The 12198-nt window shown below is 36.4% G+C and overlaps 1 protein-coding gene across 1 annotated transcript; it reads right to left on the bottom strand.

Annotated features, from left to right (window-relative positions):
* Window positions 1–8844: 8844 nt before the first annotated feature.
* LOC131149375 (ubiquitin-like protein 5) lies at window positions 8845–11731 on the bottom strand. Its single transcript, XM_058099775.1, has 2 exons — window positions 11397–11731; window positions 8845–9138 (listed from the first exon to the last, which is right to left on the bottom strand). Exon 1 carries the CDS (start codon window positions 11623–11625, stop codon window positions 11404–11406), a length of 222 nt encoding a protein of 73 aa, XP_057955758.1. The 5' UTR covers window positions 11626–11731; the 3' UTR covers window positions 8845–9138; window positions 11397–11403.
* Between the last annotated feature and the right edge of the window lie 467 nt (window positions 11732–12198).

The raw sequence follows: 12198 nt of genomic DNA, 5'->3' as shown, positions 1-12198 counted from the left end.
TGGGGGGGGGGGGGGGGGATTTTCCTTGCCTGCGCAAGAAATGAGTTTTAGACTATTTATCTGTGCCTTCTCGATGACCCGTCATCCTCATCGACGAGGTCACGAAGAAGGTTCGTCGACGAACACCATCTCCTCGTCGATGAATTTTAAAGTTTAGAAAACAGCCTTTCGGTATCTTCTCATCGATGAAACTTGTCTTCGTCGACGAGGCCCTCTTGTGCCCTCGTTGACGAATCCCCTATGTTCTTCGACGATGACATGATAAATTTTCTTGGGTCATTGCATCCCAAAGTGTAACGTCGTCAACGAATGCAAAGCGTTTATCAACAAAGTCGGCTGCCTAATTCTATTACTATTTCCATTTCCCTCCCTCTTTATTATTTAAATACCATTATTTTTTGGGTTGTTACATATGAGAAGTCAACTAAGAGAGAAAAGAATTTTCCTACAGGGCAGATGACCGTCAAATACCAGGCAGGCGCCTGACAGGCTACTGTCTATCTGGAAAGGCAACCGACAGCCGATTGCCACCTTGATGACAGACGACTGTCTCACAGCGGTTCAAGTTTACTTAACATGAAAAACAACTTTTTTAAAGCCCAGATGTCTGTCCATTCATCTAACCTTCACTAAACCAACCTCTCTTCATCTCTCCTCTAAGATTCTCTTCTCCAAACCTCTTCCCAACTTCACTCCATCAAACCCTAAATCCTCCTCACTTAGGGTTCCTCGAAATTTCTGCTTCATCAACATGCCAAGAACCAAATCAGTCGAGAAAAAGGACAAAGCATCTTCTTCTTCAAGGCCAGTTAGCAACAACGAAATTGAAAAATGGTTGGTCTCAACTCACGCAAAAAATTTGTACCAAAATCACATCTCCACTCTCAATCCAATATTTGGTAAGGTACTCGATGTTTCTTTCTTTGAAGAAAATTTCCCTAAAATTCTTGAGTTATTCAAAGGATATATTACCCTGATCAAATCAAACTTTTTTACTCAAACTTGGTAAAGAAAGATGTTGGTTTTGCCACCGAAGTTTTCGGCCAAAAGATTACACTTACTCCACATTCACTAAGGAAAATACTTCGTATAAAGCATAGTGATTTTGAGTGCAATCCTATTGAAAAACAATGGACAATGGAGCAGGGTTTTTCTCCACAAAATTTATGCCTCTTGTGATGAACGATCAACCTATCTATTTTGGAAATCCTCCACAATACAAGCAGCTAAATTTGTAAGCACAAATTCTTCACAAAATTATTTCTTATAATATAATTCCTAGAGCAGGATCCTTTGATCATATTTCCTTCTTTGATTGCTTCGTCATGTGGTGCATACTAAAAGGAAAGAAATTGGATTTAGCAAGCGTTATACTTAAATGGATGGTCATGAAGCTAAAATCTCCTAGAATTGGACTTCCATATGGTGGCGTACTTTCTTTGGTCTTTGCTCACTTCCAAGTTCTCACTCCATCCTCCAAAATAGTGAAGCGAACCCATTATAATATATTCTCCTCTATTACTCTAAAAAGAATGGGGTACAAGAAGTACACCGAGGGATGGATGTTTAGGGGAAATAGGCCTGCACGACCGACACCAGAAGAACCTAATCCAGTTCCTGAAGAAGCTAATATGCCTGCATGGTTTCTTCCATTCTATCAGCATTATTCCAACTTCAGTTCTGATATGAGGACTGACTTTACCTCTCTTAAAGACAAGATCTCAAATATTGATGATAAGTACACTTTACTGGATAAACGTCTCGACAAAATAAAGCAACATGTCACTAGTTTTGCACCTCATGATTCTGATTCTTATAAAGAGAGTGATGAAAATGATAATGGCTCACAAAAATCATCAGATGAAGGTTCTCAAGCCAAATCAGATGAGGACTCTGTTGAAGCTGAAGGATCACAGAAATCTAAAGGGAAAGCAGTTGTTGCAGATAGTGATACAACTTTTGATGCTTGACTGAAGTTTTTTTTATGATGTTTGAACTTTTTGTTGTTTTGAATATTACATATGCTCCGTTTATGGTTGTATTATGCCTTTTTGTTGATGTCAAAAGGGGGAGTATGTGTGTGCCCAAAGTATTATGTTTCTAGTTTGTTGAAACTATGTTTATATGTATTTCTATGCTTCTATGTTAAATCTGAAATTGAGCTTTAATGTAATAATACTTTCTTTCTGAAATTATGCTTATTGAAAGGGGGAGTATTTTTGTATCTTTGTTCCTTATTTGTTATCATCAAAAAGGGGGAGATTGTAGGCCTTGTTAGGCTTACAACTCTTGATTTTGATGATAACAAAGTAAGACTATCTAATTTGTTTCCAAGTGAAACTATTTCAAGTAAAGATGATTTCAACAATAAAAAGGAAAATTCTGGAAGCTCAAACTTCAAATGTCATATCTTGAAAGCTCACAATGATCAAGGAACATGGAAGGTCTTACATAAATGCAAGTGATCCATAATGAAAGCTCAAAGAAGTCTGAAAGATCAAAGATCAGCGAAAAAAAGAACTCAAAGCAAAGAAGTTTCATTTCAGTTTTTAGAACAAGCTTTGTAAGTACTTCAAGTATGATTTTTCATTTTGAAGCTCATTAGGCAAAGACATACTTAAAAACCTAAAGTTTTAACGTCTTGGAACATATTTTTCAAAGTTAAACAAGTTAATATTCCAAGATTAATTAAGCAAAGATAAGAGAGATAAAAAATTTTTAAAGAAGGAAAATCTGATTGACAGATGACTGTCTGTCTATGACAGTCAACTGGCTAGCATATTAAAGAACCTTAACTAAGTAGCAGAAGCATGACAGACGACTGTCAGTGACAAATGAAACGACTGCGTAGGTTCTGTCAGACAACTGTCATCCTTCTGAATGTTTTAAAAAAACTAAGTTGTTCAGTGACAAACGACTGCCACCCTAATGACAAGCGACTGTTACCTTACTGTTTGTGAAATTTGTATTTGAAATGCATGGATAGCCGACTTACAGAGACCACATAGTCGTCTGGCTCGCGGCAAATTTCAAAATACTCAACGGATATATTTTTGAAATTTAAATTACTTGAGGCCCAAATTAATATAAAACTTAGACCCTACTCCAAGTAAACTTGGGGAACAAGCCAGATACCTTTCTACATCTATAAATACCCTCAAGTTACAATTATTTGTACACCAAGAAATCAATTCAGCAATCAAACTCTCTCTCTCAAGCATTCTGAAAATATTAAAGCTCTTTGTTGCTCACAAACTTCCATGAAGTTACTGAAGTCTTGCTGATTTTCTCACTGATATTGAGCCACAATTGCTAATTCTTTCATCTATTGAAAGAATCCCATGGTGAAAAATCTCTAGAGCTTTAATCTGAATTTCGTATCATGAATTTTATTGAAGTACATAGTTTTTTATCTATACTAATCAGCTCTTTGAGGAGCAATTCTTGCACATTTTATTTCAAATCCTTGTAGCAGATTGATAGACGGTTCGAGTATTGAATCGTTGGACCAAACAAGGGAATATTGTTTGGAGAAGGCGAGCTCTAGCCTTAACCAAGGAGTGCTGTAATCGGTGTTGTTCTGCCTGTTAAAGAAACTGTGATAGTGAATCTCTTGGTGGTTTGCCAAGGGCGAGAACGTAGGCTGTATTGAAGCTGAACCTTGTAAAACCTTGTGTTTCTCTCTTTCTTCCCTACTCTTTATTTTTCAGCAAAGTTTATAAAGTGCGTGGATGCTTTATAAATCTCTGAAATTCTGAGTGTTTGGTTGTTAAATAGACTGGAAGATAATTTGTTTTGATTTGATCAGCATTGATTGCGAAAACTGAAAGAGACTACGTTGGTTGATCATCCTTAACTTATTAAACTGAAAGTTTATTTAAAAACTGAACATTGGGAAGAAATGTGTTTATATGGAATTTGACACAGCGGTTATACATATTCAGCAAACTTTACATATTGATACAAGGCTATTGTTACAAGAATCAAGTGGTTGGTTATTTTGTTTTGGTTGTGATTAATCTGAATAAATTTTATGATTGTGTTTGAGGTGTGATTATTGTTATAACACAGAAATATTAAAAAAAAAAAGGAATAAAATTTTCAAATCCCAATTCACCCCCCTCTTGGGAAAGTTATTCCAATTTCAAAACCCTTAGGTAAAAATGGGTATGAGCAACTGCTCCTCTTTGACTAATGTCTTCACATTAAGACATCAATTAAAAAAAGAGACGTCCTATTTTAATCTAGCAACAAAATCTAGACAAAAACCGCAAGAAAGTAGAGGTGTGTCACTTATGAGGATTAATGACCTACTTCAAATGGAACAGGCATATGGTAGCACAATTAATGGAGAGCCTAAAAAACTAAAAATAAATTAGGGTGCCACATGCACTGGGGCAGAAACTAGCATGTAAAAAGTGTGTGAATCAAGAGCCACTACATGCCTTAACCAAGACCTGCATGCAAAAAACTTAAAGTTTGGAAATCAAGAGCTATTACATGCCTAAAGCAAGACCTATGTTCAAAAGTGTGTGAGTCAAAAGACATTTCATGCCTAGAGCAAGACTTGAATGCAAAAATCTGGAATAAGTCTAGAAATCGGGAGTCATTACATGCCTAAAGCAAGACCTGTGTGCAAAAGTGTCTGAGTCAGGGGTCATTACATGCCTAAAGAAAGACATGTGTGCAAAAATCTAGAATAAGTATGGAAATTATGAGTCATTAAATGCCTAAAGCAAGACTCGTGTGCAAATGTGCGTGAGTCAGGCATTACATACCCAAAGCAAGACCTACGTGCACAATTTTGGAATAAATCTAAAAAACCAGGAGCCATTACATGTCTAAAATAAGATCTATGTAGTGTGTGAGTCAAGAGTCATTACATGCCTAAAGAAAGACATGCGTGTAAGAATTAGGAATAAATTTAGAAATCAAGGGCCATTACGTGCCTAAAGTAAGACTCGTGTCTAAAATTATTTGAGTTAGGAGCCCTTACATGCCTAGAGCAAGACATACGTGTAAAAATCTAGAAAAAATTTAAAAATCGAGAGCCATTACATGTCTGAAGCAAGATGTGTGCAAAAGTGTGTGAGTTAGAAGTCATTACATGCTTAAAGCAAGACTTGCATGCAAAAGCTTAAAATAAGTCTAAAAATCGGGAGTCATTACTACTTGAAGCAAGACCCGTATGCAAAATATTGTGAGTTGGGAGTTATTACAAGCCTAAAGAAAGACCTATGTATAAAAATATGGAATGAATTTAGAAATCGGGAGTCATTACATACCTACAGCAAGACTCATGTGCAAATGTGTGTAAGTATGGAGTCATTACATGGCTAAAGCAAGACCTAATTGCAAAAGTGTGTGAGTCAGGAGCCATTACATGCTTAAAGCAAGACTTTCATACAAAAATTTGGAATAAGCATGCTTTTGGGCCCTTGGGGGTCCAATTGGGCTCCCTTAAGTTGTAAGGAGCCTCTTTGCAACTCTCAAAGAGGCTCAGAGAAGCCCAAAGAGGCCATGTAGGCCCCATAAAGCTACAAGGAGCCTTACAAAAGACTTGTAAGAACACCAAAAAGCCTCAAGAATCCTAAGAGGTTCTCTAAGACACCAAAAAACACCTAACAAATTTCTAAGAGGTCCCTGAGGGGTCCTTGAGCTGCAAATAAGGGCTCTATAGGGGCTTAGACCTCTCGTAAGCCCATTAACTAAATTAAGAAACCCTTGGGTCAAAATGTGCATCGACAATGTCAATCTATTTTAAGTAGGCAATTGCTAATAATTAGCCAAATACTAAAATGGGATAAATAGTATAGAAGTAATAGTTTTCTTTTAATTTTAATTGCACATTTAAACTTTTATGGATTTAAAAAAATATTAAATAGTTGAAAGCTCCCAAGCTTTTTCTCTTTCTCTTAAGCCAACACATACTAGCTTCTACTCTTAAAACTTTTTGGACATAACCTTCTCTCCCACTCTTCAATGTTTTTTAAAAAGCCATAAGCCTATCATTTTTACAGTCTAAGATATAGGGTTTTGCCCTAATAACCCTTTTTTCTAAAAACTCAAGCTTGCCTATGAAGCCTTTTCAATCCTAACTAGTGGTATTAGAGCTAATGGCTCATAAATTTGGCCATTGTAAAGTGGAGGTGTAAAACTAGTTCTCTTAGTGTGTTAATAGTTGGAGGACTAAGTATATTATTGAACACTAGGCAGATGGATCCGAATAGGGTCAAGACATGAAAAGTAGTACTAATTCTAAGGCACGTGAAATGCGATTTAAACCATATAAGGCGTAAGAGTAAGACTCATTTGAGCAATTGTTGGAAAATTGAGCTTACACTAATGAAGGAGATGACTTCCACTCAAAGAGGAAAATGTTCAAATTGGGCTCTAGTATTTGATTTCATGGCTCTATCCCATGCTTAAGTAATGTCTCCTAGTTTGTTGTATGACATGGAATGATAAATAATGATTTTTGTTCAAGATTGAGTCACTAGAACTCACAAGTGAGGAAAAGGTTGTTAAGAATTTCACTTGTTAGTTTATCTCACATTAGAAAATTGAGTGGATGCTAGGTATTTATATGCATGGTTGAACCTAAGACCTAATGACTAAAGCTTTTGGATCAAGTTGGTACCACCCATGTATATCAAATCTGCCCAAACTTTTGTTTTTATTAGATTAACTAAAGGATTATGGGAAAATCTAAATATAGGCCAAGCATGCAAAACTCAATGGGTTGTAGAGTACATTAGAATGAAATGAGTTAAGAGATGAATGAAATGAAAAATTATATGGTTAACATGTAAAAATTTAAAAAAATAAAAATGGCGTTCTCAGGCCACATAACTCCATACTTTGCGAGGAAGGGTCATCATTGTGTATGCAATCTTACACCTACTTTTACGTAAAGCGGTTGCTTTCTTGAACTCAAACTCATAGCAAAAATTGTCACAAATGAGAAACCTTACTATTGATTCAAAGTCCACTCCCAACTGACATGCAAGTATATAAAGATAAATTATGTTTTATTACTTTTCTTCTTGCATATCCCAATAAACATTGAACTAAAGCGCTTATTATTAATCAATCAACGAGTCTTCATTCACAATTATGGTTTAAGTTGTAAGATGTTCAACCTAATCAAAGTTTAAGGGTGTGTAATGCACATGTGACTGATAGAAATGCATAGGGTGGACACATGTTTCGGCGTCCATGATGGTGCACTAACCAATTTGAAGGGTAGGCCTATCTCAATGAATGCTTGATTGAAAGGATTCAATGTAAAAGGAATCTTGCCCGCTATGTATTAGCCAAAAGTTGATACATAATAAATTTCAATTACTTCGAAGTCCCCATGACAAGTCAAATACATTAGAACTTAAACATATTATTCAAGGAAAATCGTTGTTGCGCTGCTATTTTTATTCATAAAATGATTTGAAGGGAAAGGAATTGGTGATGAAGGTAGATTTCCAATTGATGGAGGAGAAATTATTTATTCTTGAAAAAAAAAATGCAATAGTTGAGGGGCCTTTAAAAACTTGAAGAGAAACAAATGTGGCACACTCTTTCGACTAGCAGCAAACAATTGTGATTCAATAATTTGGTCTTCATTACAAGTATCAACAACTAAGCTCGATGTAAAATCATGATCCTTCTCTCGCTTAGAAGAAGCATTCATTGTGTATAATCATACAGAAATTCATTTAAGAATTACAAAAATTGAAATACTTTTTCCTTGCTAGACATTTGGACAAGACCGACACTCATTTGTCAGTTTAGAACTTAATTCTTGAATGAGAAGGTGCTTTATGCCTTTTATGAACAACTTAAGATTCTCTTTGAATTAAATTTATTGTTTCAAAAAGATAAGAAAATTTATTTTTCATCATACTATTTTTCAAAATCAAATACTACTAATAATGAAAATTTATTATACTACAAATAAAAATTAACGAAAACCAAAGGTTAATTGAAATTGTATTCATTGATTTATTGCATATTCTATTTCTTTATATTTTTCTTTCCTCAGATGCCAAAATTATGGCAAAAGACATTAAACTTCATATAAATAGCCCAAATATCTCACCGAAAAAAACCTCGTTCATATATGGCTAACAGATCCAATTTATTTAAGACTTTCATTTACTTTGAAAACAATGATTTGTTTCTACAATAGATGTGCTTCGTGTTCCATAAAATCGCAAGCACAAAGATCGGGGCTCAAGGACTTGTAGAAGGAGAAAAGGAACGTGGCGTGGCACAAGGACGTGCTTGTGGTAGCTGGAAGGAAGAAAGCCACAATGGAGATGGGAGGCGAGCCCAGCTCTAAGGTCTAGCAACGAGTGTGTTTGCTGTACATGATTGGGGGTCAAGATTTGCTCTACCAACTTTATGAGAGATGAAAATGAGAAATTAGGGGTAAGAAAAAAATATTGAGGGCCACAGGAATTTGATTCACAGGCTAAAATACCCACATTCTAACTCAAATTTAAAACTAAAAACTAAATTGAACTCAATTGACCCCAAGATCTCTTACCTCCATTAAGCTCTTATTTCAGTAGAAAATAAAATTCAACACACAAAATATATTTAAAACATATCATATCACTTAACATATTAATTATACAAACTAAAGTATGCACAACTAAGCTCAATGCTACTTACACAGTTCATTGTCGCCACCTCAGGCCTGCAGTAAAAGGGCAACCAAACAGGGATTATAACTACGAAAGTCTGTTCACAGACAACTTTCACAAATGGATTGAAGAATGAAAATCCTCAACTTACACTTAACTATGCTTTAGTCCCAGCTAGGTACAATAACAGAAACCCATCGCAACATTTAACAAGCTTTAAATTAGTATAAAATGTGTGGTAGATGCAACAAGCCCATGCCATCATTCACAACTTACAAAAGAAGATAGACCGCAACATATTATGCAAGAGTAGTCCGTGAAGTAAACAACATTAACATGTGTAGAGTATGCTTGTGTTTATCCATTAACAACTCACAAAGATGAACGCATATTACAACCTAAATAGTTTTTATCTGGAAGGACATGGCACGCATCTCCCACCAGCAGAAACGCAAGCATTTCCCCCCAGCTTATTTCCATATGATCATCAAACCTGTAGGCAGAGAATATGCAACAAGTCAGATTGTAATTAGCTATTCCAAGTATATTTGTGTGTCGAGACAACAAAACAAACAAGCAAGGAATCCTTCATAGAGAAATACGCACTAAACCTGCAGGCACCAAAGACCCCAAAAAAAAAAGAGTATACATCTACGAATCTCAAAGTTATTGCATGGTTCATTGGGTCCAATCAACAAAATATCCTCGAATAACCACCACTCTCATATGGTAAAAGTTAGTGTGCACATTGCAAGAAACAAGAAAACATAATTTGGGCAGAGGCATCAAATTTACGGTCAATTTGATGCATAATTTCCAACAGTCAAGTAACCACGACTACCAAAGAGAATGTTAAGGAGGTGCACAATATAAAGCTAGAAGATAAAAAGGATGAATACCCTCATGCTAAGCTAGGGGGATGCCTTAGTCACTCATACAGATCAGATAGTACATAATTTGAGCACAAGCATCAAATTTAAAGTCAATTTGGTACATAATTCCCCAGAGTCAAGTAACCACAACACATAATTTGAGCACAAGCATCAAATTTAAGGTCAATTTGGTGCATAGTTCCCAACAGTCAAGTAACCACAATTACCAAATGGAATGTTAAGGGGGTGCACAATATAAAAGCTAGAAGATAAAAGGGATGAATACCCTCATGGTAAGCTAGGGGGATAGCTTAGGCACTCGCACATAGATTAGATAGTACATACTTTGAGCACAAGCATCAAATTTAAGATCAATTTGGTGCATAATTCCCAACAGTTAAGTAACCACAACACATAATTTGAGCACAAGCATCAAATTTAAGGTCAATTTCGTGCATAATTCCCAACAGTCAAGTAACCACAACTACCAAAGAGAATGTTAAGGGGGTGCACAATATAAAGCTAAAAGATAAAAGGGATGAATACCCTCATGCTAAGCTAGGGGGATAGCGCACTCACACATAGATCAGATAGTACATAATTTGAGCATAAGCATCAAATTTAAGGTCAATTTCGTGACAGTCAAGTAACGACAACTACCAAAGAGAATGTTAAAGGGGTGCACAATATAAAGCTAGAAGATAAAAGGGATGAATAGCCTCATGGTAAGCTAAGGGGATAGCTTAGGCACTCACATATAGATCAGATAGTACTCCAAGGAGAACAGAGAGAACTAGTTGTTAGAGGCTATGCAAGGTGCAGACCAAGAATAACTTGACAATATCAAACTGTATTGTAAGTGATGGGAGAAACAGATTCATATAGTTAACTCCCACCCAGTGGGACTTCTCGGTGAATGTGCAAACTGTAAATGGCAGTGGCAATGGCAGTGATGGGCCATGGTTGCTAAATGAAAACTGCCCGAGAGCTCAAGCTGAAATTAAAAATAGTGACTTGGCATTTTATCCACACGCTAATCTATAAAACCTGAATAAAGTTTTTGTTTATGGGTCTTTGCCCATTTGGTTTAGAAACTTAGGCATGCATACTAATTCACAATTTTTGAGCGCATATAAATGGGATAGTGCATGCAGCTATATTAACCAGCTCCAAACAGCAGAGTTTATCTTTCCAATACATAACCCAATGTCTAATTTCCCAAGGACGCCCAAGGGGGGTGGGGTGGGGGGAACAACACAAAACAAAATAAAAACAAAAAAATCACTCATGCCTTGTCATGTCCATCCCTTTATAGAGAGCAAACTAAACATAGGACATGTTCGCTCTCATACCTAATACAGTCCAATTTTATTCAGTCCGGTCCACTTCTGCGAAACAATCACACCTCTAAATCCCACAGATAATACATCTTGAGAATTGAATTAAAATTTCAAATAGGCAAAGACATCATAATCAATCGAGCATTTAAGATTTGTCTTCAACAGTCCCCTTGTTTCAATTTTTTGTTCATCATTTAAATAAACTAAAACAAACTAGGAAAGTCATTTGGACCAATGATATTTGACCATTTATCAATTTCAACATAAAACCACTCAGCCACATAATCTGAAACTGCAATATATCACTTTATCCTCTCAAACTGCTGGAATCTAATTATAATTAGATCCCAGCCTTATACAGCAGTTAAAATGAATTCAAATTCGAAATAAAGAGACTGTTTTGACACATAAATTCACTAAGATTCGACCAAAACCAAAAACAAAAACAAAGCTATTTCCGCCAATTTCACATTAAGTCCGCAACTAAATTAGCAATACAAGTGAACAACAACCACAAATTACATGGAGGGAGAGAGAACCTAGGGCTTAGTTGTAGTAGAGCTCGAGGCCCATGCCATCGTGGACCTCGTAGTCTTTAAGGGTGATGTGATCCTTGTAGACAGTATACCACTTCTGAATCCTGATCTTGTCAGCTCTGGTTCCCGTTTGAGCGGCCACCAGCTTCTTCAGATCGCCGATGGTGTCGTCTTCGTTGCACTTCACCCTCACCTTCTTCCCCAGCCGATCGTTCAATACCACTTCAATCATCTTCAACCTCTTCCCCTTCGATTCCACAGATTCTAACCCTAGCTTCGAGCGCACGCACTCCACGCTCTGCTTTCTGAATTTCCAGGAACGAAAGCGCGAGGTCTGGAAGAAGTTTTAGCCGTATACGCTTATTTATGGATCAACCTACGCACGAGTTATGACACGTGACTCGTGATTCGTGAACCACACTGGATGCACGTGCGGGAACGCCCAAAATTAGAGTCCCCCCCCCCCCCATTTTAATGTTATTTTATATTAAAATATTACATAATACTTAGCTTCAGAAAAATTTTCTCATTTTGGTGGTTACGTAATCTCGCAACTGAGTGCTGCGAGATTTTCCACGTGTTAATACAAGATTGCACTGACCATTTAAATCTCGTAGCACCAAGTTGCGAGATTTGTCACGCGTCAATACACAATTGTCCAGGCCATTTAAATCTCGCAACTTGGTCATGCGAGATTTAAACAAAATCTCGCAAGATTAAGCTGCGAAATTTATACCATTTAATAATTGTTGGAATTTGTGTATTCCCAATAGAGGGGTAAATTGGGTATTTAAAACTTTCTAGG

The sequence above is a fragment of the Malania oleifera genome, chromosome 2, assembly GCF_029873635.1.
Source record: "Malania oleifera isolate guangnan ecotype guangnan chromosome 2, ASM2987363v1, whole genome shotgun sequence".
Classification (NCBI taxonomy): domain Eukaryota; kingdom Viridiplantae; phylum Streptophyta; class Magnoliopsida; order Santalales; family Ximeniaceae; genus Malania; species Malania oleifera.
This window is presented reverse-complemented; position numbering and strand designations above follow the sequence as displayed.